Source organism: Vitis riparia, chromosome 11 (genome assembly GCF_004353265.1).
Source record: "Vitis riparia cultivar Riparia Gloire de Montpellier isolate 1030 chromosome 11, EGFV_Vit.rip_1.0, whole genome shotgun sequence".
Lineage (NCBI taxonomy): Eukaryota > Viridiplantae > Streptophyta > Magnoliopsida > Vitales > Vitaceae > Vitis > Vitis riparia.
In genome coordinates this window covers 12633955-12660226 of record NC_048441.1, presented here as the reverse complement: position 1 = coordinate 12660226, position 26272 = coordinate 12633955, and the positions used below count along the sequence as shown (strand labels likewise).

Sequence of the window (26272 nt, the reverse complement as noted above, 5' to 3'; positions counted from 1 at the left end):
CGCCTGTGTCATTTTACAATGAAAAATTGAATGACACAAGGAGGTACAAGACTAATGATAAAGAATTTTATGCTATCATTCATACTCTTAAGCATTGGGAGCATTACTTGATACATCAGGAATTTATTTTGCATATAGATCATGAAGCTTTAAAGCATCTCAACGACCAACAAAAGTTAAGCAAGAGGCATGCACATTGGGTTTCTTACTTGCAACTATTCACATTTGTGATGAAGCATGAGTTTGGAGCAAGTAACAAAGGGGCAGAACCTACTTATTGTAAGGACTTTTGATGATTTTCCAGAAAAATATATTCTAAGTGATTATCCAAAAATTTTTGGTTTCAGCTTATGTAAATGATTTTTCCTATATTTTTCCTTAGAAATCTTAGCTTTGATGGTGGTTGGATTAATTTGGTTGTAGTCTACTTGGATAGTAGCTATAATAGTTTTTTAGTTTTCATCATTTTTCTACTCTCACTCGCCTTGTGGTGGGTAATGGGGAGAGAATTCTTTTTTAGGAAGATGTTTGGTGGTGTGATCAACCTATGTCTTCCACAATTTTTAGGCCTTTATAGAGTTATCATAGTGAAAAATCTCACCATTTTAGCCATTCATGGTAACTCCTCTCCATTTTCTTGGAACCTAACTTTCGTCACAATCTCACAGATATAGAAATTGAAAACCTCGAAAGACTCATATCCTCACTTACTTCTATGCACTTATCTCCTTTTGTTGCAGATTTAAGAACTTGGTTTTTATCCTCTTCAGATTTAAGAACTTGTCCAATTTATAAAATCCTTCTCTGTTCTTTCCAACAAAATTTTTATAGAAATCAAAAGTCCTTTGAAAGGTCAAGACATTTTCTTGGTTAGTGGCGCATAAGAGGGTAAATAATATTGACATGCTACAGTTGAGAAGACTTTACAAGTCTCTTAGTTGTCATTGGTATATATTATGCATGGGAAGTGGAGAATCGATCGACCATCTCTTTCTACATTGCCCGTTGACATTGGGGCTTTGGCACAAGTTAGCCAATATGGTATGGGTTCCACCTAGGAGTATTTGTGTTATGATGACTATTTCATTTAGAGGTTTGGGAACTCCATCAGAAGGAAGACCTTGTGGCAAATCACTTGTCTCACTATAGTTTGGATTGTGTGGTAAGAGAGAAATGCTAGCATCTTTGAAGAAAAACGGAGAATAGAAGAGATGTTGTGGAGTCTAATTTACTTTTATTCATCCTTGTGGTCCTCTTACTTAGTCGCCTTTAGGGGTATTCCACTTATTGTTATTCAACTTAGTTGGTATTCAGTTTGTAATTCAAAAGAGGTGGATAACTATGAGAGATTTTGAGTCTTGAGGACTTCAGCATCACACCACCTGATAAATGGATGTCTTGAGATCCGAGCTCTCTTGTATCTTAATAAAGAAATGTAGCTATCTATATGTATAGTCCTTCTTGTATAGGGTAGGTGTTTAGTCTTTTATATGGTTTTTTGTATTAAGAGGGGAGGACCTCTCATCCTCCTCTTATACTTTTTCCTTTTCTAATATATTTCTTGTTTCTGATCAAAAAAAGAAAAAAGGCCAACTGCATAGTTAATGAAACATAGGGTGTATACACTTGTCCACTGCCGAATTTTTTCTTTGATAAAGTGAAGTTCTATCTCCACATGCTTTATTATATCATGATGGATTGAATTGTGTGCTATGTTTATGGCTTCTTTGTTGTCATGATATAGCATCATAGGATTGTGAATCTTAACTTTAAAATCTGTAAGTACTATTTTAAGCCAGAGTAACTTACAAATCCTTTAGACCCTAACTCTGAATTCAGTCTCAACACTTGACCATGCTACTGTTGATTGCTTTTTCCTACTGTAGGTGACAAGATACCCTCCTATGAGAGTACGATACCTTGTTGATCTTCTATCAATAAGAGAACTTGCCCAATTTGAATTAGTGTTTGCTTCTAACTGTAGGTCTCCATTGTTTTGAAACAGAACTTCTTTTTATCGGGGGCTGCCTTGAGATACCTGAACATCCTGTACACAGCTTCTAAATTAGGCTTAATGGTGAATGCATGAATTGGCTTACCAAACTAACCACATATCCAATGTTGGGTCTTGTGTGTGATGGATAAATCAGCTTTCCTACCATTCTTTGATGAGTGCCTTGGTCATCTTCATGTTCTTCATTTTTCGTCCCTTGTTTATGGTTTGCCCCAATAGTTGTTTCAGCTGGTTTGAAACCCAACAAGCCTGTTTCTTTAAGCAAGTTCAATACATACTTCCACTAAGAAATAAAATTACCTTGTTTTGACCTTACGACTTTGATGATGAGGAAGTATCCAAGACTTCATAGAACCTTAATTTCAAACTCATCTGCTAGATATGCTTTGAGCCTTCAATTTCTTCTAGATCATCTCTAGTGGCCACTATGTCATCTATGTAAACAATTACTGTTGTTACCTTGCCTTGAGCATAGTGTTTGATAAACAAAGTTTGATCCTTTGGTTATCATTGACTTTGTAAACTTCCCAAACCAAGCTTGTGGAGGTTGTTTTAGCTCATAGAGGGATTTTTTGAGTCTGCATACCTTATTTGTCTATATTTTGTGGACAAATCCCAACTAAACATCTATGTACACTTCCTCTTCTAAGTTGTTATGGAGGAAAACATTTTTGACATCAAATTGTTGCAAAGGCAAGTGTAAGTTTGTTGCTACAGACAGTAGAGCTCTAACAGTGTTCATCTTCATTATTGGTACCAGTTGTTGACATCTTAGATCTAAGCAATGGAAGCAATACTTATTTTTTAAAAAATTGATCTTTTAGGGTTAAAGTACTAACCTTTAGGTTTGGATGTTCCCAAACCTTAAATTCCAATTGTTGAAGACAACCTTGAAGTTGTTGGAAGTCCCGTAAACCCACGATTTTCTGCCTGCCTAATGACCCAACCTTGTTCTTGGCACACTTCCAGTGGGGAGAAAAGGGGGGTGAAGACTATGACTCTTTTTCTCTCTGGATGGTGGAAGACAAAAGTTATGGAAACCCTAAGTGTCATGGGGTAGTTGACATCATATGTTTGTGTATACCCCTTTGCTACAAACCTTGCCTTGTACTGTTCCACCATTCCATCTACTTTATACTTGATGGTGTAAATTCATTTGCACCCTACTGTTTTCTTCCCGCTTTACTGGTAGATGATTTTTGTTTTTTTTTTTTTAATGTTTCATTGAGCTGTTTTTGTTATGTAGTTCTTATCCTGGAAATAGTAACGCGTATATTATTTCATTGCTTTCTTACTCTGGATTTGCTATTATTTCAGGTGCTTCTGATCAAGCAAATTTACCAAAATGCATAAATAGTCTTGAAAACTTACTTCATGCTAAGGTGGGTTATGGAAGCTGCCAAGTTTCTATAACAAACTTCTGTTTTTTTATTTTTTTTATTTGCCTTTGTCAAAATAATTATAGTCAAAATAAGACTGAACCAGCAATACTTATGCTTAATCAATAGCTTGTGAGATGAGCCCAAGCCCAGGATAATTCATTTTGGTTAATGGGTCTTTGCCAAACTGGCATTTGTTGAGCTCATCCAAAGCATTGTTGTACCTTGTCTGCATGTGTGTGTTTCTGTGTAGTTATTTTAACATATGTGTTCTACTTTGAAACTCATGCCTTCATGGCTTGGCCAAGCCTTGAAAACTGCTATTTGCTTAAGCCAAGCAAGCCCTGGCCTACCGCAATACTTGGTGAAAAACCTCAGCTCTTCCTGGATGATGCTCAGCCATGCTGAATAATACTTGATTTAACATCTTTGGACCCCCCTTTTGAGAATTCCCTATGCCTCATTTGCACATACGCAGTGAGACTTGCTACTTAGATATCGAATTGGAAAATTAGGGTGGGGGTGTGGAAGGTTTTAGGTTTAAATCTCAGAAAAAGAAAAAGGGGAAAAAAATTGCCTATCAAAGCAGAAAAAAAGGTTCTACTGAAGAACTGTTCAGATCAAATGATCAAGGATGACATTTAGAGAAAAGAAGCATGGTTACTGCCTTTGGATCCTTTCTTCATGAGATCCTCTTTTACTGCCTTCAGATCTTACAGAAAGTGACAATGAATTAATCAGGACCCTTTGTTGCAGTCCTATTGAATGTGATACATGAACATGACATTATCAGATGACCAACCTTTCGACATCAGGGCATTCATTTGGGTGTCATCATTTGGGTCCCAAACTGAACCTTTGTGTACAATGTGTATACAGCTGTTTGTTTTTCTACTTTGGTTATGCAGGTGCTGATATAGATGTTCACCAACTTCAGTAACGAATCTCTAATTATTTTTCTCCACCATTGCATAGGTTTATTCTGTTGAAAACCAGCAAGAATTGGAAAGATTTGTGGCATCTCCTAAAATAAATGTATATTGTTATCATCCTGACATAAACATGACATCTAGCACTTGCAAAAAACTTGAGGAGATAAAAAGCCAGGTAACCTTTATTTTTTTATTGTTTTATCTTTTAAAGGTTTAATCTCGTGGTAGTAATTATTATTTTTTTATTCCAATAGAATCTCACTTTTGCTACTTCATTTTTCAATTTGATAAGAGCAGTGTGTATTATCACTGAGAAGGAACGTCGAAGATCACAAAAGTCTCCGAAGCACAAAAAAGCTGCTCCAGAGAATGCATGATAATTTGATTTTTTCCATGGAGAATCTTGGCCTTTGGGGAGCATTACAAGTAAGGTCTTGCATCATCCAATTAGTTCTGTTGGTTCTTCTAAAATTTATGTTATGTTTTTCTTTAGTCATTCCAGTTCCTTTTCTTCATAATATGCTTGTAGCATTATGGTTTATAGATCTTTTTCTCGTCAAAGGCAAAGTTATGATCCCTGTTTCCTACTTCATGCTATTGAGATCTTTTATAGGATACATTTGCCATTTTCATATTGCCTTAAAGAATTTGATTCTTTTGAGGGCTGACATTTGTGCTTTATTTTTAATGAAAGCACTCTGTGAAGCCTGTGTGCAAGTGTTTGGTCAGTGTTCATACAGTTGCATAGAGTGGAGTGTACCCTCAACTGACATCTTTTAATCATACATGCCTTCCACCTTATACATTCCAATTACTATCAGGTTATTGTACTGTTTTTACACCAAAAATATGTACAATTCTTGGTATTATGCTTGAGTTAATCTTAGAGTCCCAGATTTTTTAGAACTGAATGTTGAGAGAGCATCTAAGGATGTGGTTGAAAAAAAGGCTTAGCTTCCCTACTACCTACTTCCTCTCTATTTTTGGGATACCTATTAGTGAGACTAAAAACGGCTTGGGATTTGGGAGTCTGGAAGAGGATGATCTCATCAGTTGGAAGATTGTGTATAAGTGGGTTACTTTTAGAAATTGGGCCTTGTTGGATTAATGGTTGTGAAGATTTTCAAAGGAGCAATGCTCTCTTTGGCACTTATTAAGTGTGGGTTGCAGGTTAATGGATGGGATGCAGTCCAATGTTGAGAACACAAACTGTCGTCAGAAAGTCATTGCAAGTTTTCCATATGTTATCAGGTGTATTAAGTTCATTGTTGTTAATCAATCTAAAATCATCTTTTGAGAAGGTCTTTGATTCTTTTTTCCATTTTTTTTTTTGGGTATGGGCAGTGGCTGACACTTCTTTCTGTCAAAATATTGTGTGAATGACCGAATACCTTGGCCTTGAGTTTTGTATATTATATATAGACTTTACAAGGATGCTTTACATGGAAAGCAAATAAAAAAAAATAAATAAATTACAGCATGATTCTAGCCCTATACATGTAAACTATAATCTATTAAATAATATATGCTAACTGTACAGAATAATCAATGGAGAAATAAGGAAACATTGTGGGCTAAAATAAGGAAAGAAGGGTGGACTAAATTAAGGAAGGTGTGGACAGCAAGTGTGGGCTAAAATATGGAAGGTGTGGAGGGCTAAAATAAGCAAGGCGAGTAGAATTGTCTGCAGGGAAGAACAAGCCACGAGTAGAAGTGCCTTGAACATAGCGTATGATCCTACGAACGGCAGCCAAATGAAGATGACGAGGAGTCTGAAGGAACTGGCTGACTTGCTGTACAGCAAAAGAAATGTCCGGTCTAGTAATGGTGAGATAACAAGGCTACCCACCAACTTCCTGTATAAACTGGGATCAGCAAGTAAGTCGCCCTCCTCTTTGCGAAGCTTGACATTTAATTCCATGGAGTATCAACAGAAGTAGCCCCTTGTAGACTAGGCTGTAGCCACCAAGTCACTCGCATACTTATGTTGATTGAGGAAATACCAGAGGGACTATGATGCACCTCAAGACCAAGAAAATATGTGAGAGACCCAAGATCTTTCATATGAAAGGACTCGGAGAGATGAGTTTTGAGCTGACCAAGTAAAGCAGAATCGGAACCAGTGATCACAATATCATCAACATAAACCAAAAGAACAACAATACCCATGTCTGATTTCCGAAGAAACAAGGAAGTGTCATACTTGCTCTGCCTGAATGAAAATTGTAATAAAGTGGTGCGGAATTTATCAAACCAGGCTCTCGGAGCCTGTTTGAGACCATAAAGAGAGCGACGAAGCTTACACACATGTGAAGTCGGAGAGGGAAACAATCCCGGGGTGGCTTCATATAAATACACTCTTTAAGATCCCCATGAAGAAAAACATTTTTACATCCATCTGATGTAGTGGCCAATCACTGGAAGCAGCAAGAGCTAGAATCGTAACGAACAGTAGTCATTTTAGCCACAGGAGCAAAGGTCTCTTCATAATTGACACCATATTCCTGATTATTCCCAAGTGCAACAAGCCGAGCTTTGTAACGATCCAAACTTCCATCAGATCGGACCTTGACTGAGTAAACCCATTTGCAACCCAGAGGAACAATAGTGGGAGGACAGGGCTCAATGTCCCAAGTGTGATTGGCCTCTAGAGCGGCAATTTCTTCCTGCATAGCTTGTCGCCAACAATCATGCTTAGCAGCATGTGAGTAGCATGTGGGAATATCAAATTTGGACAATGCAGCAGTAAGGGCTGAAATAGAATTGCCAGAACTGGAAGAGGGAAATCCATACCTATTCGGAGGTACAGACACTCGAGAAGAGCGACGTACTGAAGGTGCTGCAACTGACTGCATCTGGAGCGTGGTAGGATCAGATATCGGGTGAGCCACTGAAAGAGACTGTGGGCGGGAGCGTCTCGTATACACAATACCTGGTTGAAAGCGAGAACTGACTGGATGAAGATCTGAGAACTGTTGCTCAAAGGAGGGAAGGACCACAGTAGAAGAGGATGACACAGTAGAAGAGGATATAGGAAAGAAATGTTGATTTTCAAAGAAAATAACATTCCTAGAAATACGTGTACGATGTAATGTAGGATCATAGCAAACAAATCCCTTTTGACACATATTATATCCCAAGAAAGCACATCGAACAGATTGAGCAGATAATTTATGTCGCTCATGAGGAGGTAAATGAACAAAGCATACACAACCAAAAATACGAAGGTGATCATAACTAGGTTGCTTAGCAAATAAGCGGAAATAGGGAGACTCCATATGTAGGACTTGAGAAGGTAAACGATTAATCAAGTGAGTAGCAGTTTTTAGAGCCTCTACCCAAAACATGGATGGAACAGAAGATTCTAACAAGAGAGTACGTACCACATCTAAAAGATGACGATTTTTGCGTTCGGCAACTCCATTTTGTTGAGGAGTAGAGGGACATGAACGTTGATGAATAATACCCTTAGAAGCCAAGAATGCTTGAAACTCAGTAGACAAATACTCACCACCGGAATCTGTGCGTAATGTCTTAATAGAAGTAGAAAATTGATTGTCAACATACGCTAAAAACTCAGTGAAAGTACGAAAGACCTCAGATTTAGAGCGAAGAAAGTAGACCCAAGTAAATCTGCTATGATCATCAATGAAAGTCACATAATATTTAAATTTCTCATGTGAACTAACCGGGGAAGGTCCCCAAACATCACTATGGATAAGATCAAAGCAATGAGATGCTCTACTTGCATGCAAAGGGAAGGGAAGAGTTTTACTTTTACCAAGTTTGCAAGAATCACACTCAAGAGATAAAGAATAACGATCCTTATTACCAGGTAAATCAGAGTTCAATACATGAGATAAGATTTGAGTATTGGGATGGCCTAAACGACGATGCCACACCATACTAAGATCTGAAACATTATTACAAGCAAAAGACTTAATAGAAGAAAGTGGAGAAAAATCTGGAACAGGTAAAAATAGTGGAAACAAGCGCCCCACTTTAGGTCCCTTTGCGATCGGCTTCCCCGTTACCTGGTCCTGCACAACACAACCATTACCAGAAAAATTAACAGCACAATTGTTATCAACTAATTGGCCAACAGAAATAAGATTCGTGGAAAGCTGAGGAGCAAGAAACACGTCAGTGAACTTAGAGGAGGCATCGCCGATAGCAGCTATGGGCAAAGAGCTGCCATTGGCAGTCTGAATGGAAGATTGACCAGCGTAGGGCCGAACATGACACAAAGCGGTGGGATTATTAGTCATGTGATTAGAGGCCCCCGAGTCCACGTACCAGAGTTTAGTAGAATTGTTACCTTGAAACCCCATTGCTGATAATGCTGAAATTAACATCTGTTGCACCATTTCTGGGGTGCAGTAATCTGGTGCAGGAGGTGCAGGAATAGAGCACGCAGCTGAAGGAGAGTCGTGTGTTGCAGAAGTTGCTACAGGAGGGATAATAACCGAAGTCTGAAATGCGTGGGCCTGACGATTCTGGGGGCGAATACGACATTCTTTGATAATGTGACCCTTCTTCTTGCAATAAGAACAAAACTTCTTAGGGCAAGTGGCAGCAATATGCCCATATTCCTTGCAGCAAAAACACTGCAAGTTTTTAGAATGCATAGGTGGTCCGCGGCCTTGGGCAGCATAAGCTACAGTTGTCGTCCCGGAACTGCCATGAGATTGCTCCAAAATAGCTTGAGTACTAAGGCGTTGCTCTTCGCGAAGTAACTCACCAAAACAAATGAGAGGGAACAGGAGATCTATTCAGTAAAGAGGAGCGGATGGACGTAGTTTCATAAGAAACTGATCACGCCGGGTAGTCGCGTGAATAGTCTGAATAGTTGAAAGAGCAGCAATAGGAACATCCGCTGTAACCAAATCAGCATATTCATGCCAAAGAGTCAGAAATGCTGAGTAGTAGTCCTGGATGGAAAGACTACCATGTTGAAACGTGGCAATCGCATGTTCTAATTGAAAGCGACGAGCATCGTTATCCTGATGATAAACTTTCTTCAAATAAGCCCACATAGATTGAGCAGAGCGATGGGGCCGCAAGTGGGTGACAATATGAGGCTCCACTGAACCAAGAAGCCAAGACATGATGCGTGCATCAAGCACAGCCCATGAAGGAGAAGACCCAACATCCTGAGATTTGTCAAAAGTTGATGGTTTTTCAACATCCGTGCCATCAATATGACCCCAAAGGTCTTTTCCCTTGAGAAAAAGTTCAAATTGAAATGCCCAGGTAGAATAATTTATGCCTGTAAACTTAACACACAGAGGTGCGGAATCCATAGAAAATAAATAGACTTGACCGAAAAAAATAGAACCCGAGACAAAAGGATGGACCAAAAAAAAATCCCAGAAGAAAACTGAACAACCACAGAAATACTGAGAAAATGGTTGTGGTTGGGTGCAGCACGGATCAACACAGACTTGACCGAAAGATACGAGAGGCACCTCCGAAACCGAAAAGACAGAAAAGAATTTGAGGGAAAGAAAAATTAGCAACCTTGCTCTGATACCATGTCAAAATATTGTGTGAATGACCGAATACCTTGGTCCTACTTTGAGTTTTGTATATTATATATAGACTTTACAAGGATGCTTTACATGGAAAGCAAATAAAAAAAAAACAAATAAATTACAGACATGATTCTAGCCCTTATACTGTAAACTATAATCTATCAAATAATATAGCTAACTGTACAGAATAATCAATGGAGAAATAAGGAAACATTGTGAGCTAAAATAAGGAAAGAAGGGTGACTAAATTAAGGAAGGTGTGGACAGCAAGTGTGGGCTAAAATATGGAAGGTGTGGAGGGCTAAATTAAGGAAGGTGTGGATAGCAAGTGTGGGCTAAAATATGGAAGGTGTGGAGGGCTAAAATAAGGAAGGTGTGAAGGGCTAAAATAAGGAAGGTGTGGACAGCAAAGCTGTCCTTTGACACTTTCAAATTTCTTTTATTTATTTATTTTGATCTGAAACAAAAGATGTATATATTTATATTAATGAAAATATGAGAAGGATGAGGAGTCCTCCCCACGATTAGAAAAAGACCTGATCATAATATGATCGACCTTCTCTACTATACAAGGAATCTACACAAAAGGTTTCGATTGCAACGTGACATATAAAAATGTCATCTGTTGAAGTTCTGACTAAGCTCCTCTTAAGGATATATAAACCCTTTTCATTTATACACCAAAAGCAAGTCTGTTGAGTTAGATAACATTAAGAGGAATGCCTTTAAAAGCCTTGGTGCGCGAGGCCTAGAAAGAAGAATAGAAGTACAGTAAATCCCACAATCCCTCTGTTGTCTCCCACTTATCCTGAAAATTTTTGGCATTTCTCTATCGCCTCATAATCCAAAGCAATGTGTTACAAGCTGTCTACCAAAGAGTCTTGCCTATAATGGAGCTCCCCAATTCTATATGAAATGATCATCATATCACATATACTCTTGTGTGGAGCCTAATCATTGCTGACTAGTCTAAATAAACAGTACTAAAGCCCTAAAGTTATTGAACAATGCAGAAAGAGATGATGAATAGACTTTCCACTCCCCTTACATAGAACACACCAATCAGCCCTAAGGGATTTGAAAGGTCTTCTCAATTGTAGCATGTCGTTGGTAAATTACATTCTTGTGTCCTACTAACCAAGTAAAGGCATTGACCTTAGATGAGACTTTAGATTTCCATATAAATTTGGTTGGGGAGAAAAGAATAATAATTGATGTCTTAGACAAAGCCATGAAGAACAATTTGATTAAAAATAATCTTGAAGAGGCTAATGACCATGCTCTCACATCTAGGGTGGATGAAGACAAGTGCACACAAGTGAGGGATGATGTGAGTCTTTCAAGGTCCTCAACCTCTGAATCTGTAAGGTTACGATGGAAGTTAAGATTCCAAGAAAAAGAATAAGAGTGGCCAAGAATAATTGAAATGGTGGAATTTCTAACTATGACAACTCTATAAATACATGAAAATTATGAACATAAAAGTTGATCTCCCAACTATAAATCCTCCCAAAAATGAATTTTCACTTTGTCACCCACCATAAAATGAGTGTAACTTAAAAAAATGTGGAACATCTATACAATGACCTTTGAGGGACACCTACGTGACCATATGACTATAATGTTAGCGTCTCATCCATCAGGATGTGCCTCATAAATGCTTAAAATAACCTAATGCTAAAGGCCATAACTTTCCATGGGGAACCTCTAAAGCCATTTCCCTAAGAGAGCACGATTCCTTAGAGAGATCAACCCAAATCCCAAACCTCCTGACTCTTTAGGCTTACACACTAAGTCTCAACTAATAAGATAATCTTTTTTACCCTCCTAAACTCTTGATTCGAGAAAATCCCTTTGCAATTTCTCATTCTTAGATGCTACTAACATTGGAATCTTGAAAAGAGATAAGAAATAGTTAGGGATGTGAGATAAGCATGACTGAATTAGAGTAATTCAATCCCTTAGAGACAAGAAGACCTTTTTCCATCCATCCAATCTCCTTGAGACCTTGTCAATCATTGGATCCCAAAATGCCATTGCCTTGAGATTCCCCCCTAATGGAAGACCCAAGTAAATTACAGGCTAATTTGAAACTTTGCATTAAGCATTGATGCCAATTTGGTAATCAAATCCTGACTTATGTTGGTTCCAAATAGAGTGTTCTTGTCTAAATTGATCTTTAGCCTTAATATGTTCCAAAAATCAATAGGATTAGTTTAAGGTTTTGCAAATCTTCCATAGAAGCTCTAACGAAAAAGATGGTTTCATCTATAAATTGTAAATGAGATACTTTAATCCTATTCTTACTCAATAGGAATCCCTCTAAAAGACTACTCTCTTCAGTTCTCAGCATCATCCTATTTAATACATTGGTTGTTGTAGTAAAAAGGAATGAGGAAAAAGGGTCTCTTTGTCTTAAACCTCTGGTCATCTTAACTCATTCTTTGGCATTTCCATTCATCAAGATTGTAAAACTTGTTGATGACAAACAACCCCTCATCCAAGACCTCCATCTTGTACTAAACCCTTTTTGCTTCAGTACGTGATCCAGAAAACCCCAATCCACATGATCATTTGCCTTCTTACAGTCTATTTTGAAGACTATCCCATCCTTTCTTGAACGTCTTTTCTCATCCACCACTTCATTAGCATTCAAAATTGCATCCACGATTTATTTGCCCTTAACAAAAGCTCCTTGGGAGATGCGTATGGTTTCATGAAGGACTTTTCGGATTTGCTTTGATAAGACCTTAGATATGATCTTGTACAGATTCGTGACCAAACTTATTGGTTTGAAATCCAAAATTTTGTTGGTTTGTCTCTTTTTTGGCATAAAGGCAATGAAAGTTGGTTGATAACCTCATTATTATAAAACTCCAAGAACACCCTTAGTAGATCCTCCTTAATCACATCCCAACACTTGTGGAACACTGCAATGGAAAAACCTCCTTTTCCTTGTCTAATTGGAAAACGACATTGTGAACATCCTCTTATGAAAAAGGCCAATCAAACCAAATGGCACTCTCTCTTGCAATGGGAGACCAATCCAATCCTTCTATCCTCCAAGAAGCATTGGGCACTTGGAGTATAATTTTCCAAAAAAATGTACTACTTCGTTTGTCTTTTTTAATGGAGGAAAATTCCTCTCTCTCACCTCTACATTATTCCTTTAGGGTGAAAGGAACCCTATGTTGCTCATTCAAGTCCAAAACTCACAACTTAAAACAAAATTTTCTTTAAAATTTTGGAAAAGAAGTACCAATTTTCCTTTTTGCCCAGAAAATTTATATATCATTTCTCTTTTAGCTGTATTTTTTGTAAACCCTAGCTATCTGTTATTTGATTGTGGACAACCCTATTCAATACTTAAGATTGTTGTACATCAGTGAGACTGTGGACTGCCCCCAGTTTTGTATATTTACTTATCTACTTGTTTTGTTACTTAAGTGCTTCATTGATATGTAAATAGAGCTAATGCTAAATTCTTCTTGTGAGTCTAGGGTGACTTAACTACCTATAGGTGGCCTTGAGAAAAATACTGTTTATCGGTTGGGAAGGTTCTTTCATGAATCTTCTTTATTTGCTTTATATTTACTAAAATTCCAATTACTTAACAGGAAAGTCTACCTTAGGAATTGCTTCCAATCATTATCTTGGAATAATTGGATTCTGGCCTGTTATAACAGTTTTTCTTTTTGTGGTTTGTCATGTTTTTCTCTTTAAAGGCTAGCCGCATCCTTTTGAGTGGTGATCACGCTGAGCGTAATGAATTAATGGAGGCTGAGGGAAGTGCTAGTGATGACCGTTTATGTGATAAATATCTAGATCAATCTGCTAATGTTCTTGCTTCTGAATGCATTAAAGGTATTAATTTGTGCAAAAGCTTCCTTTTTGCTTCTATTTTCTTCTAGGTATTATCTTTATATACACAACCATTACAAGTTGAATAAAATGATAATATATGTTCTAATTTGTGTGTGGATATAAATATTCTCACTTATTCATAAGTTAGTACTTTTTCTTTTATTTTTTGATCTTTTATGTTCATTAAATTTTTGGAAACAAGTAGTATTTAAATCACCATTATATTTTTCGGCATAACTAATCATGTGAATAATGTTTCTACTCTCTAGATGGCATTGGATCTGATATATCTTATGTGGACGTTTTAAAGGAGCCATTTTTCTCGAGGAAGCTCTTACGCCTTATTGGAATTCTTTCTACTTTTAGGTTCGTATTAAAATGTTTTGTCTTATTTTCTCTATACGTGTCCTTGCCTTCTCAAATTTTGAGAACTCTTATAGACTTATACATATGAACCTTCGTCATCACATCATTTAATCTTGTATTTAGTTGCGTTTTGTCCAAGGATTCTTTTTGTTTTTATACTTTGTGGTAAAATGTGAAATTCTTGCATGTTTTTGAGATGAAATACTTACTCCCTTGTGTATATCAAAATATTTAGTTAAAGATAAATATGTAAATAGATTTAAATATTGCACTTTAGCTATCACATGAAAACAAGTGATGTAACAAACTAATCCTTGTGTGACTTTTTATTTTTATTTTTTATTACAAAGAACAATATCATTGTATTGAAATAGTAAGCACAAACTTCCGATTCCGAGATAGAAGATTTAGAGAGTCTCATGCGGTCTCTTGATCTTTTACATTTATCACCTTTGGTTCCAGATAAGAGATCTTGGTCTTTATCTTCTTCAGGACTTTTCACAGTCAAATCTTTCTTTCTTGCCTTATCCCAAAGATCTGGTTTGCCTTCAGATTTCCCTTCCAAATTAGTCTGGAATTCTCAAGTCCCCTTCAAATTAAGTCCTTTGTCTGGTTAGTGGCTCACAAGAAGGTTAATACTAATGACATGCTACAGTTGAGAAGACCCTACAAAGCACTTAGTCCCGACATTTGTATGTTGTGCATGAAGCAGGGAGAAACAGTAGATCATCTTTTTCTTCATTGCCCTCTGACGATGGGGTTGTGGTACAGACTATTTCAGTTAACAAAGATAGATTGGGTCCCTCCTAGGAGCATCCGAGACATGCTTTCTACCAATTTTAATGGGTTTGGATCTTCTAAGAGAGGGATTGTATTATGGCAAGCTGCGTGCATCGCTTTAGTATGGGTGGTGTGGCGGGAAAGAAACGCAAGGATCTTTGAGGATAAAACAAGGAATTCAGAGAACCTTTGGGACATGATTCACTTCCTTGCTTCTTTATGGGCTTTTTGTTCTAAGGTTTTTAAGGGGATTCCCCTTAATGTGATACTCCTTGATTGGTTAGCGGCGTGCAACTCCATTGGGGTAGCCTAATTCATAGCAGTTGCCTGTATCTACCTTGTATTTTCTCGCTTTTGTTTCATTGTAGACTTGTTTTTCTTTGGTGGGAGGATTCCTCATCCTTCTCTTGTACTTTCCTTTTTATCATATATGCCTTTGTCGTTTCCAATCAAAAAAAAAAAAAAAAAATAGTAAGCACAAAGAAGTATCATAAATCCTTCCCAGAAGTACAGAATCTTCTATACAAAGTGAAAGTTGGAAACATGAATTTCTTATTATTTGAGAAGAAAAGAAAATGGAAACTAACTCCTATAATTTTGCACTTAGTTAGGAAAACCACCAACTACAATATTCTACAGTGTACAGTTAATAAATACACTATGGAAGGGAATAACATCCTTGATTTACTATTCCTAAATGGAAGGGAATAAATTCCCTGATTTCCTATTCCTAGAAGATCATGTTTTCTAATACTCCCCCTCAAGCTAGTGCATACATGTCGTGCATTCCCAACTTGCTCACTGTGAAATCAAACGTGGTACTTGACAACCCCTTTGTCAAAACATCTGCAAGTTGTTTCCCTGTAGTTACAAAGGGTGTTGTGACTTTCCTGACTTCAATTTTCTCTTTGATGAAGTGTTGATCCACTTTTACAAGTTTTGTTCTATATTGTTGAATTGGATTATGGGCAATGCTAATGGCAACCTTCTTGTTGAATCTTTGTTGGTTCATTAAGTTCCAATCCAAGTTCTTTGAGTAGACCTTAGATGTATAAAACTTTGCAAATACCTAGTGTCATAGCTCTATATTCTGCCTACGCACTTGATTTAGCCACAACATTTCGCTTCTTGCTTCTCCAAGCGATCAGATTGCCTCTGATAAATGTGCAACAACCTATGGTTGATCTTCGATCCTTGATTAACCCAGCCTAGTCAACATCTGTATAGGCCTCTAAATGTAGCTCACCATTCTTTTGGAAGATTAGGCCTTTTGTTAAGGTGACTTTCAAGTATCTCAATATCCTAGTACTACTTCCATGTGACATTCTAGGGGTGAGTCATGAATTGACTTACAATGCTAACAACATAAACAATATCAGGTTGAGTATGGGAGAGATAAATCAATCTTCCAACTAGCCACTGATATCTTTCTTTGTCGATTGGAACACCTTTTAGCTTGACTCCCAACCTATGGCTTGGATCCTTAGGAGTCTCGGCTAGTTTGCAACCTGTCATGCCGATTTCCTTGAAGAGATCAAGTGTATACTTCATTTAAGTAACTGAGATGCCCTCTTTAAACCTTGCCACCTCCATTCCTAAGAATTACCGAAGACTGCCAAGATCTTTGATTCTGAACTCCTTGGTGAGAGAACTGATTTCAACCTGTATATTTCTTCTTGATCATCACCTAAGACAATTATGTCATCCACATAAACAATCAAAACAGTAAGTTTCATTAGTGAGGATTGTTTGTAAGACAGCATGTGGTCTCCTTGACTTTGACCTAACCTATAAAGTTTTAGAGACTTGGTAAACCTCTCAAACCAATCTCTAGGTGATTGCTTGAGACCATACAAGAAAATTTTCAATTTTCAAACTTTCCTAGAGCTGTTTAGCTTGTCAAAACCTGGTGGCAATTCCATGTACACCTCTTCTTCAAGATTCCATGTAAAAAAGCATTCTTTACTTCGAATTGATGTAGATTCCAATCATTATTTGCAGCAATAGAAAGAAGAACTCTTATAGAGTTCATCTTCATAACTGGGGGAAAAGTTTCTTGGTAATCAATACCAAAAGTTTGTGTATACCCCTTGGCGACCAACATAGCCTTATATCTCTCTATAGATCCATTTGCTCGGTACTTAATGGTAAAGATCCATTTATATGCAATGGATTTCTTGCCACTAGGCAATTATACCACTTCCTATGTGTCATTTTTATACAAGGCACTCATTTCTTCAAGGACAACTTTCTTCCACCTAGGATCTAATAAGGCTTCTTTAATAGTGTTTGGGATAGACTCTAGGGATAGGCTTGTAGTGAAGGCCTTATAAGTTGATCCTAACCACTGATAGGAAAGAAAGTTGGCTAATGGATGTTGAGTGTAGGTTCTAACACCTTTCCTAATGACAATGGGAATATCTAGATTGATGTCTAACAAAGAGCAAGGTTGTTTAAAGTTTAGAGGAGAAGTTGTAACAATTGTATAGTTGTACATAAAAATCTTATAGTATTTTTTTCCTTTCTTAGCATTCTTCACTTTATTTTATTTATTTTTTGATAGCATAATCATGGGCATTATTTCCTAGGCTATTTTTATACAATTATTCTATATATATTGATATGTAATCCTAAACAGTAAACACAACAAAAAGCATTTCACAAAGGCTTCAAGATTTGAATGAGAACATGGTACCAGAGCTAGAATTTTCTTAATCTAATCAATATCATTCTCAGTGTCTTGTGCCTTCATTGTGAGGAATTTTTCTTTTTTAGAACATATCCTATTTAGTTTCTGACTTCTTGTTAGAAACGCTGCTTCAGATTAGGCCTTCATTGCCCCTTCATAATGTCAAACACTTCAGAGGCTGATTCTTCAATATCGAGCTAAGCCACAATCCAACAATCAACACCACTCGTTGAATTCCAGAATATAGTAGGATCCTTCAAACTCAATGGAGGAAATTGTTTAGAGTGGTCATAGTTGGTAAAGACTTATATTAAGGGTAAAAGGGAAGTTAAGGCATCTCATTGGACTTGAGGTGAGTAAGGATGATCCAAGGTTTGTCATGTGGGATGGAGAAGACTCTCAAATCATGTCATGGTTGTGGAACAACATGCAACCAGAGATAAGCCGATGCTCAGGTGGGTTCGTTGCAACTCCTAAACGCCCTTAAGGCTAAGCCGATGCCTAAGATGCCTCAAAGCAAAGGACTAATGTATGTAGAGGCCTTTATGAATGGGAAGGCCACCAAGGCCCTAGTGGACACTGGTGCCACTCGTAACTTTGTCTCAGAGGATGAGGCAAAGAGGCTGAAGCTCCAAGCATCCAAAGAAGGAGGTTGGCTCAAGGCAGTTAATTCAGCTGCCAAGCCATCACACGGAGTAGCTCGCAGGGTGACTATGCACATCGGCTCATGGGAAGGAAGGGTCGGCTTCACAGTGGCACTCATGGACGACTTCAAGATGGTACTAGGAATGGATTTCCTACAAAAGGTCAAGGCCGTGCCACTACCTTTCCTACGCTCAATGGCTATCCTAGAGGAGGAGAAGCCATGCATGGTCCCTACGGTCACCGAAGGTACGCCCAAGACCCTTATGTTATCAGCTATGCAAGTTAAGAAGGGGTTAAAGAAGAAAGAGGTGACCTACCTCGCCACCCTGAAGGAAGAAAGGGATGATGGGTCGAAAGGACCCATGCCTAAGGAAATCGAGGGAGTCCTTGATGAATTCAAGGATGTGATGTCGCCTGAGTTGCCCAAGCGACTTCCTCCTAGGAGAGAGAAAGACCATAAGATCGAGTTAGAGCCGGGAGCCAGGCCCCCTGCTATGGGGCCATATAGGATGGCACTGCCTGAGTTGGAGGAGCTAAGGAGACAACTTAAGGAGTTGCTGGACGCAGGGTTCATCCAACCATCCAAGGCTCCCTATGGCGCGCCGATCTTATTTCAGAAGAAACATGATGGGTCCCGACGGATGTGCATAGACTACCAGACACTTAATAAGGTGACGGTAAAGAACAAGTACCCTATTCCGCTCATCGCTGACTTGTTCAATCAACTTGGAAGGGCGAGATATTTCACGAAGTTGGACTTCAGGTCAGGCTACTACCAAGTCAGGATTGCGGAGGGGGACGAGCTGAAGACCACATGTGTGACCAGGTATGGCTCATTCGAGTTCTTAGTGATGCCTTTTGGACTCACCAATGCCCCAGCAACGTTCTGCACCCTCATGAACAAGATCTTCCACCCTTACTTAGACAAGTTCGTGGTGGTATACCTGGATGACATAATCATCTATAGTAACACCCTAAAAGAGCACGTAGAGCATTTAAGGAAGGTCTTCAAGATCCTGAGGCAAAATGAGCTATATGTGAAGAAGGAGAAATGCTCATTTGCCAACGAAGACGTGAGCTTCCTAGGGCATCGCATCAAGGATGGCAAGTTGATGATGGATGATAGCAAGGTGAAAGTCATCCAAGAATGGGATCCACCAACCAAGGTACCTCAGCTCAGATCTTTCCTTGGTTTAGTTAATTACTACTGGCGGTTCATCAAGGGTTATTCGACAAGGGCAGCTCCGTTCACTAATCTTCTTAAGAAGAACAAGGCATGGGAATGGGATGAAAGGTGCCAACAAGCCTTTGAGGATTTGAAGAAGGCTATGATGGAGGAGCCGGTGTTGGCACTACCTGACCACACCAAGGTTTTTGAAATACATACAGATGCCTCAGACTTCGCTATAGGGGGAGTCCTTATGCAAGAAAGGCATCCGATTGCCTTCGAGAGTTGCAAGTTAAATGACACGGAAAGGCGCTACACAGTGCAAGAAAAGGAAATGACCGCCATTGTCCATTGCTTGCACACCTGGAGGCACTATTTTCTAGGGTCTCACTTCATAGTAAAGACCGATAACATTGCCATTAGCTACTTCCAAACATAGAAGAAGCTAAGTCCTAAGCAAGCTAGGTGGCAAGACTTCCTGGCCGAGTTCGACTATACACTGGAGTATAAGCCAGGAAGTGCTAATCATGTGGTCGATGCCTTGAGCTGTAAAGCGGAGCTAGCATCCATGACGAGCTAGCCCCAATGAGACATAATGGATCTTCTAAGGGAGGGACTGCAACATGACCCAGTGGCTAAGAGCCTCATCGCCCTGGCTCATGAAGGGAAGACTAAGCGGTTTTAGGTGGAGAACGACCTACTCTACACTAAGGGGAGACAACTCTACGTGCCTAAGTGGGGGGACATAAGGCGGAATCTAATTAAGGAGTGCCATGACACCAAGTGGGCTCGGCACCCTAGGCAATGACGCACGAGTGCACTACTCGAGTCGGCTTACTATTGGCCTCAAATACGGGATGAAGTTGAGGCCTACGTAAGGACTTGTCTTGTGTGCCAACAAGACAAGGTGGAACAACGACAACCTAGAGGCCTGTTGGAACCACCACCAATAGCAAAGCACCCATGGGATGGCTTCACGATGGACTTCATCATCGGACTGCCCAAGTCAGAGGACAACGGGTCTATCATAGTAGTAGTGGGCGGGTTCTCTAAGTACGCGACCTTCATAGCAGCCCCTACTGACTGCACTGCAGAGGAGACAACAAGGCTATTCTTAAAGCACGTAGTCAAATATTGGGGGTTGCCTAAGTATATTATCAATGATCGCGATCTGCGTTTCACTAGGAAGTTTTGGACGGAGCTCTTCAAGCTTATGGGGTTGGAGTTTCACTTCTCCACAAGCTTTCACCCACAGACAGATGGGCAAACTGAGAGGTTGAACGACTTACTGAAGTTATATTTAAGGCACTTTGTGAGTGCCAACCAGAAGGATTGGGCTCAGTTGCTTGATATAGCCCAATTCTCATACAACTTGCAAATGAGTGAGGCAACCAACAAGAGTCCGTTCAAACTAGTCATAGGGCAACAACCCTTAACTCCTCACACACTAACAATAGGCTATACGGGGAGAAGTCCGACAACTTTCAAGTTCACGAAGGGGTGGCACGAGCAAGCTGACATAGCACGCTCATACTTGGACAAGGCCGCTAAGAAAATGAAGAAGTGGGTTGACAAAAAGCGACGTCACACGGAGTACAAGGTCGAAAACATGGTACTTGTCAAGCTTCTTCCTCAACAATTCAAATCCCTAAGGCCGGTGCATAAGGGCCTTATGAGGAAGTATGAAAGACCCTTCCCCATACTTAGGAAGGTCGGCAAGGTGTCCTATAAAGTTAAGTTACCACCAAGGTTGAGGATTCATCTTGTCTTCCACATAAGTTACTTGCCTATCACAAAGACAAGAATGATCCAAGCCGAGGGTTGTCTAAGAGGGCACCTATAGCGGTCGTGACCTCCTATGACAAGAAGGTAGAACACGTCCTCGCAGATCGGGTCATCAGGAGACGAGGTGTGCCTCCTGCTACGGAATACTTAGTGAAATGGAAGGGACTACCAGAGAGTGAGGCTAGCTGGGAGCCAAGAGATGCACTATGGCAATTCCAAGAGCAGATTGAGCAGTTCCGGGTAGAAGGTGCGACGAGGACGTCTGCGGCTTAGGTGGGGGAGAGTGTCGCAAGATGTTTCAAATGAGTCTCCCCATGGGTTTATATAGAGCTCAGGAAGCTTCTGGAGACTCCTACACTTAGCCATTAGTGAGAAGAGTGTGGAAGGTTTCTAAAGATGCCTAGAGAAGTCCACACAACTCTACACTATGGTGGAAAACATGAGAGGAGTCCAAAGCTTTCTAGAGAATTCCAGAGGTCTCTTGTATGCTCTTGTACATAGGTTTGTACATAGAATGGTGTAGGATGTTCTAGAATATTCTTGAATTGTAAGAAACCCTCCAAGGTTCCAAAGAGTTCCATTGGTGCTTATAAATAGGTGAGGGCCTCATTTGGCCAAGGCACCAAGCAAGTGAGTCCTCAAAAGCACTTGTAAAGGCTTCCTTGAGTAATAACAACTTCCATTCTTTAAGAGTTGCCTACTACGCCTTCTCAAGCTTCCAAGTCGTGAGCATCTTAGCCTAGCAAGCTAAGCATTGAGAGTCAGGCTGACTTAGCAAGATCAAGTGTCTTGACTTGTCTAAGTGCCGCACGAGCTTCGGAAAATACTAAATCCGTGACAAATAGCCTTCCAAGGACAACGATGTGACTATCTAACTATAGTGTTGGCAATAAGAGCTTTATGCCAACAACTAGCAACATACAATACTAGAGGACTCTACTCCTAGAGCCCCTACCAAAGCCCTGAAAGGAGATAGCCAACATGCTTGAGCCACCTGTTGAGAACCTACCAAAGGTAAAATAAACAAGTACAAGTAATGTGCAGAAGGAAATGGTAAAAGTAGGTGGTTAGTTGACTCCTCTAGACAAAGAGTGTGTCTTTCATAGCTGATAGCTTTATAAGGTTTCTTGGGATAAAGCAAGTAGTTGGTATTCACTTCATTGTGAACCTCCAACAATAAAAAACGTTTGACTTTCGTGAGATCTAGAGTTTCAAATCAATTCAATTGAAAAAACCTAGTTAGGTTTTCCTTGAAGGAAATATAGAAGAATTTGAAAGAAGATAAACCTGGGAGGATTTGCTCTTAGTAGGCTTCAATCCTTAATTGAGCTTGCTAAAGTGAAGATCCTTGGTAGGGATAAACCATCATCTGTAGTGAGGATTTTACATTCACATGAGAAAAGTCATCATAATGATAAATTTCAGAAAGTTGCATATAGGTAATGACATGGTTGTTATGACCATGGGTAAGCACAAATGTGGACGAGGGTACTGTTCAGAAGACAACGATTGATAAATCAAGGTTTTAGTGATTGCAGCAGACTAAGGCGTGCATGCCATAGGAAACCTTAATAAGATGCGTGCTCTTTATTTTTGAAAAAGTGATTTCCTTTTTAGAAGCATGAAAGTGCATGTGTTTGCACTGCATGGAGTTTTTATTAATGAGCTTCTTCAAGATCCTTAGTGTGCATGCTTAAAAGCCTTAAGTTTTTCCTGTCTTGGAAGTGTAATTTCCTTGGAGGAGCACTCATGCATGTTGTAAATAGGATTATTACTGCAAGATCCTTGGTATACATCTTTCAAAACCTTAAATTTCTGTCATCATGGAAATGTGATTTTGTTGCCGGAGCCTGCATGTGTGCTTGTTTCTATATAAGGTGTTTACAAAAAAATGTGTGTAAGTATATATGTTTGTATGCGCAAGAATCGTTTTCTGATAGAACTCTTTCATGTGTTTTTTCAGGCGACAGCCAAATATGAAATGTATAATTTTTGTAAATAGGATTGTTACTGCAAGATCACTGGCGTACATACTTCAAAACCTTAAGTTTCTATCGTATTGGAAATGTGATTTCCTTGTGGGAGTCCATTCTGGACTAAAGAGTATGTCACGGAAATCCATGAACATAATCCTTGACAAGTTCCGCTCTAATGAGGTAATGCTTCACAGTTTTGTTGACTGTTACTGTTGGTTTCTTCTGACCCATGGGAACCTTAAATTCATCAGCTTGTATTTCACCTTTTCTGGGTGCCAATTATTTAAGATGCATTGGACAAACTCCAGGTCCAAAATGGACATATCTTGTTCATAAAGAGGACTACACATCTTTAATTGTGCATGACATCTAAATTGTAAGACCTATTTCTTGCAACTGCTTTTCAGTAGGGTGACTTTTCTCTCCCCTTTAATTCAATTTACAGGTTAAGACCACCTCATGGCTGAAACTGTTCTATGTGATGTTAAAGAAGTGATCTCACTGTATTAAAATAGTATTGGAAAAATGTTGTTTTCTCCTAAAGTTGATTTTGCAATAGATTTTGAAACTATATTTGGTTTTTAGCTTTAGTTACAATTACCATTTTATTTCATAATTACATAATAGGCTTAGACTACATTTGTATATGGCTTTAGTCCTTTAAGTGAGATTTTTTTTTTTTTTTTTCTGGAAAAATATTTGCTTTGCTTTGGTTTGTTATTCTTTTCTTTTCTTTTCTTTTCTTTCTTTGTATTTCTTGGAACAGTTTTTCAAAGGTCACAGCTATTCTTCATACAACTTGTTCAAAGTGTTTTCTTTCAAGCGAGGTTTATGCTAGTTTTCTATAACATAATAAGGATATTTTTATTTCTTTTTAGTTAACAATGGTTTGTGGTACAATGCAACATTAATATCTTTCCTGCTGTTTGCTTTTGTGATTTGACATAGGGAACCAGATAAATCTTGGTTTGCAATTTTGAAATGCTTCCTATTCCTTGGCTCTTGCACTTTCTTTATCTGTGAGCTTTTTTGAATGAAGTCTTAGAGAATCATGTCCAATTTGGAAAATACGACATCTTTTAATCCAATACGAATGGATACAATGCTTGAGAGAAAAGGTTTTCTGATAAAGTAAAGATTTGTTACAGATTTTTCTTTTGACATCTTAGTTCATTCAATCTTCAGCAGAGAGCTACTTTTGGTGTTGCATTTGGTCTCTTTGGTTAATACAGTCTGAGCATGACAACTACTTAATCAGATAAATATAAATATTGTTAAGTGACTAATTAACCCAAAAGCTTAAGCTCGAGGGTACAGGACCACCAATGATATCAGGCTGATTTGGGCAAAGCCCCAACACCTTGCCTCACAAGCAACCTTCTATGGGCTTGGACATAACTTCAATAAATTATGGAATAGACATGGATAAAGCTTGGAAACACATGTCCTCTTGTAAACCAAGGCTCTGATATCATGTTAGGTTACCAATTGACTCAAAAGCTTACACTTTTAGTTAATGGGCCAACAATGTATATCAAGCTGATTTGGACAAAAGGCCAGACATGTATATCTGTTGGAAGTGCAGTCTTTATCAAAGGAAAGATTAAAAGTACAAGAAAAAGGAGTGATCCTTCACACAGAGAGAAGGAAAAACTTGATAAATAACAAATTAATAGTATTATCCCCTTCCTTTAGACCTTGGTGAATAGTTCCCTACAAACACTACAAGCAATTTTAGCTTCCCCATTGGCAAAGTAATTGGCCTCTTGGTTACCCTCCCTGGTTTCTAGACAAATAAAATAACCATCTATCTAGGGAGCCAAAGAATCCTGCTCATCCAGTTATTATATCTCCAAGGACCCATACTCTTGGAGGAGGTGCAGGAGGTCACAACTGAAGAGTCTCCTTCCACAAAGAAAGAAACTCCTGAACACGGTGGGCGCATCTGCAAGACCCCTTGTAATGCTAATAATTCAACTCCATTGGTCAATATATTCCTAGTTGGTTACTGATCAAATATATATACTTATATTCCTAGTCAGCTTGTAGAAGGTCTGAAAATAAACTCCTTTGTGATTGCTAAACTTCCCAAAAATGTCTGAAAAAAACCAATAGGATTAGCTTGAGGTTTTGCAAATATTCCAGAGAGGCTGTAGAGAAGAAAATGGTGTCATCTGCAAATTATAGTAGAGACACTCTAATCTTGTCCCTACCCACAATGAAGCCCTCAGTTAAACCACTTTCCTCCGCTCTAATGATCATCCTACTTAGGACATCTAGTGCTATAGTAAAAAGGAAAGGAGAAAGAGGGTCTCCTTGTCTTAAACCTCTAGTGGCCTTAACCTAACCTTTAGTATTTCCATTAACTAGGATTGCAAAACTTGTTGAAGTCACTTCTCCTGATCCAAGATCTCCATTTTGAGCTAAAACCTTTCCTTTCTAGCACATGGTCCAAGAAACCTCAATCAACATGGTCATAGGCCTTTTCAAAATCAATTTTGAAGACCACCCCTTCCTCCCTCGACCTCCTTTTCTCATCCACCACTTCATTGGCTATCAACATGGCATCCAAAATTTGTCTCCCTTCAACAAAGGATCCTTGAGATATAAAGATTATTTCATAGAGAACTCCACATAAACACTTTGATAAGACCTTAGCTATTATCTTATATAAACTTGTAACCAAATTAATAGGATTGAAATATGAGACTTTAATGGTTTGACTCTTTTTCGACACAAGAACAATAAAAGTGGCATTAGTACTTTGATATATTATCCCATTACTGTGGAACTCTAGAAGCGCCCTCATAAGGTCCTCTTCAATCACATCTCAACACTCTTGATACATTGCAATTGTAAACCCATCAGGGTCAGGGGCCATTTCCTTGTTAAACTGGAAAACTGCAAGGTGCACCTCTTCTTCAAAAAAGAGACGGTTTTAAGGGGGTTGCTTGGCTCAGCACTTCAGACATTTTTTATATGATGTGATAGATAGGAATTCAAGTATTAAAAAATAAATTAATGAAAGGTGGTTCTTTGTTGTTAGTAGTAAGTGCCTGACAATTGCAAAACTCTACTGTGAAGAGCCTTTAGCTTTAATACCATGTGGAAAAAAAATACATTTTGTATATTGATTTTAA

At 38.7% G+C, this 26272-nt stretch overlaps 1 protein-coding gene across 2 annotated transcripts in view; it reads left to right on the top strand.

Annotated features, from left to right (window-relative positions):
- LOC117925309 (dicer-like protein 4) overlaps positions 1–26272 on the top strand; it is an 82679-nt gene that overhangs the window by 22290 nt on the left and 34117 nt on the right. For both annotated transcript variants that reach the window (XM_034844298.1, XM_034844297.1), the window contains exons 6-11: positions 3332–3396; positions 4369–4500; positions 4623–4751; positions 13585–13723; positions 13993–14089; positions 23120–23312. In XM_034844298.1, coding sequence (XP_034700189.1) covers positions 3332–3396; positions 4369–4500; positions 4623–4751; positions 13585–13723; positions 13993–14089; positions 23120–23312 — 755 coding nt within the window. The remainder of the gene's footprint in view (positions 1–3331; positions 3397–4368; positions 4501–4622; positions 4752–13584; positions 13724–13992; positions 14090–23119; positions 23313–26272) is intronic.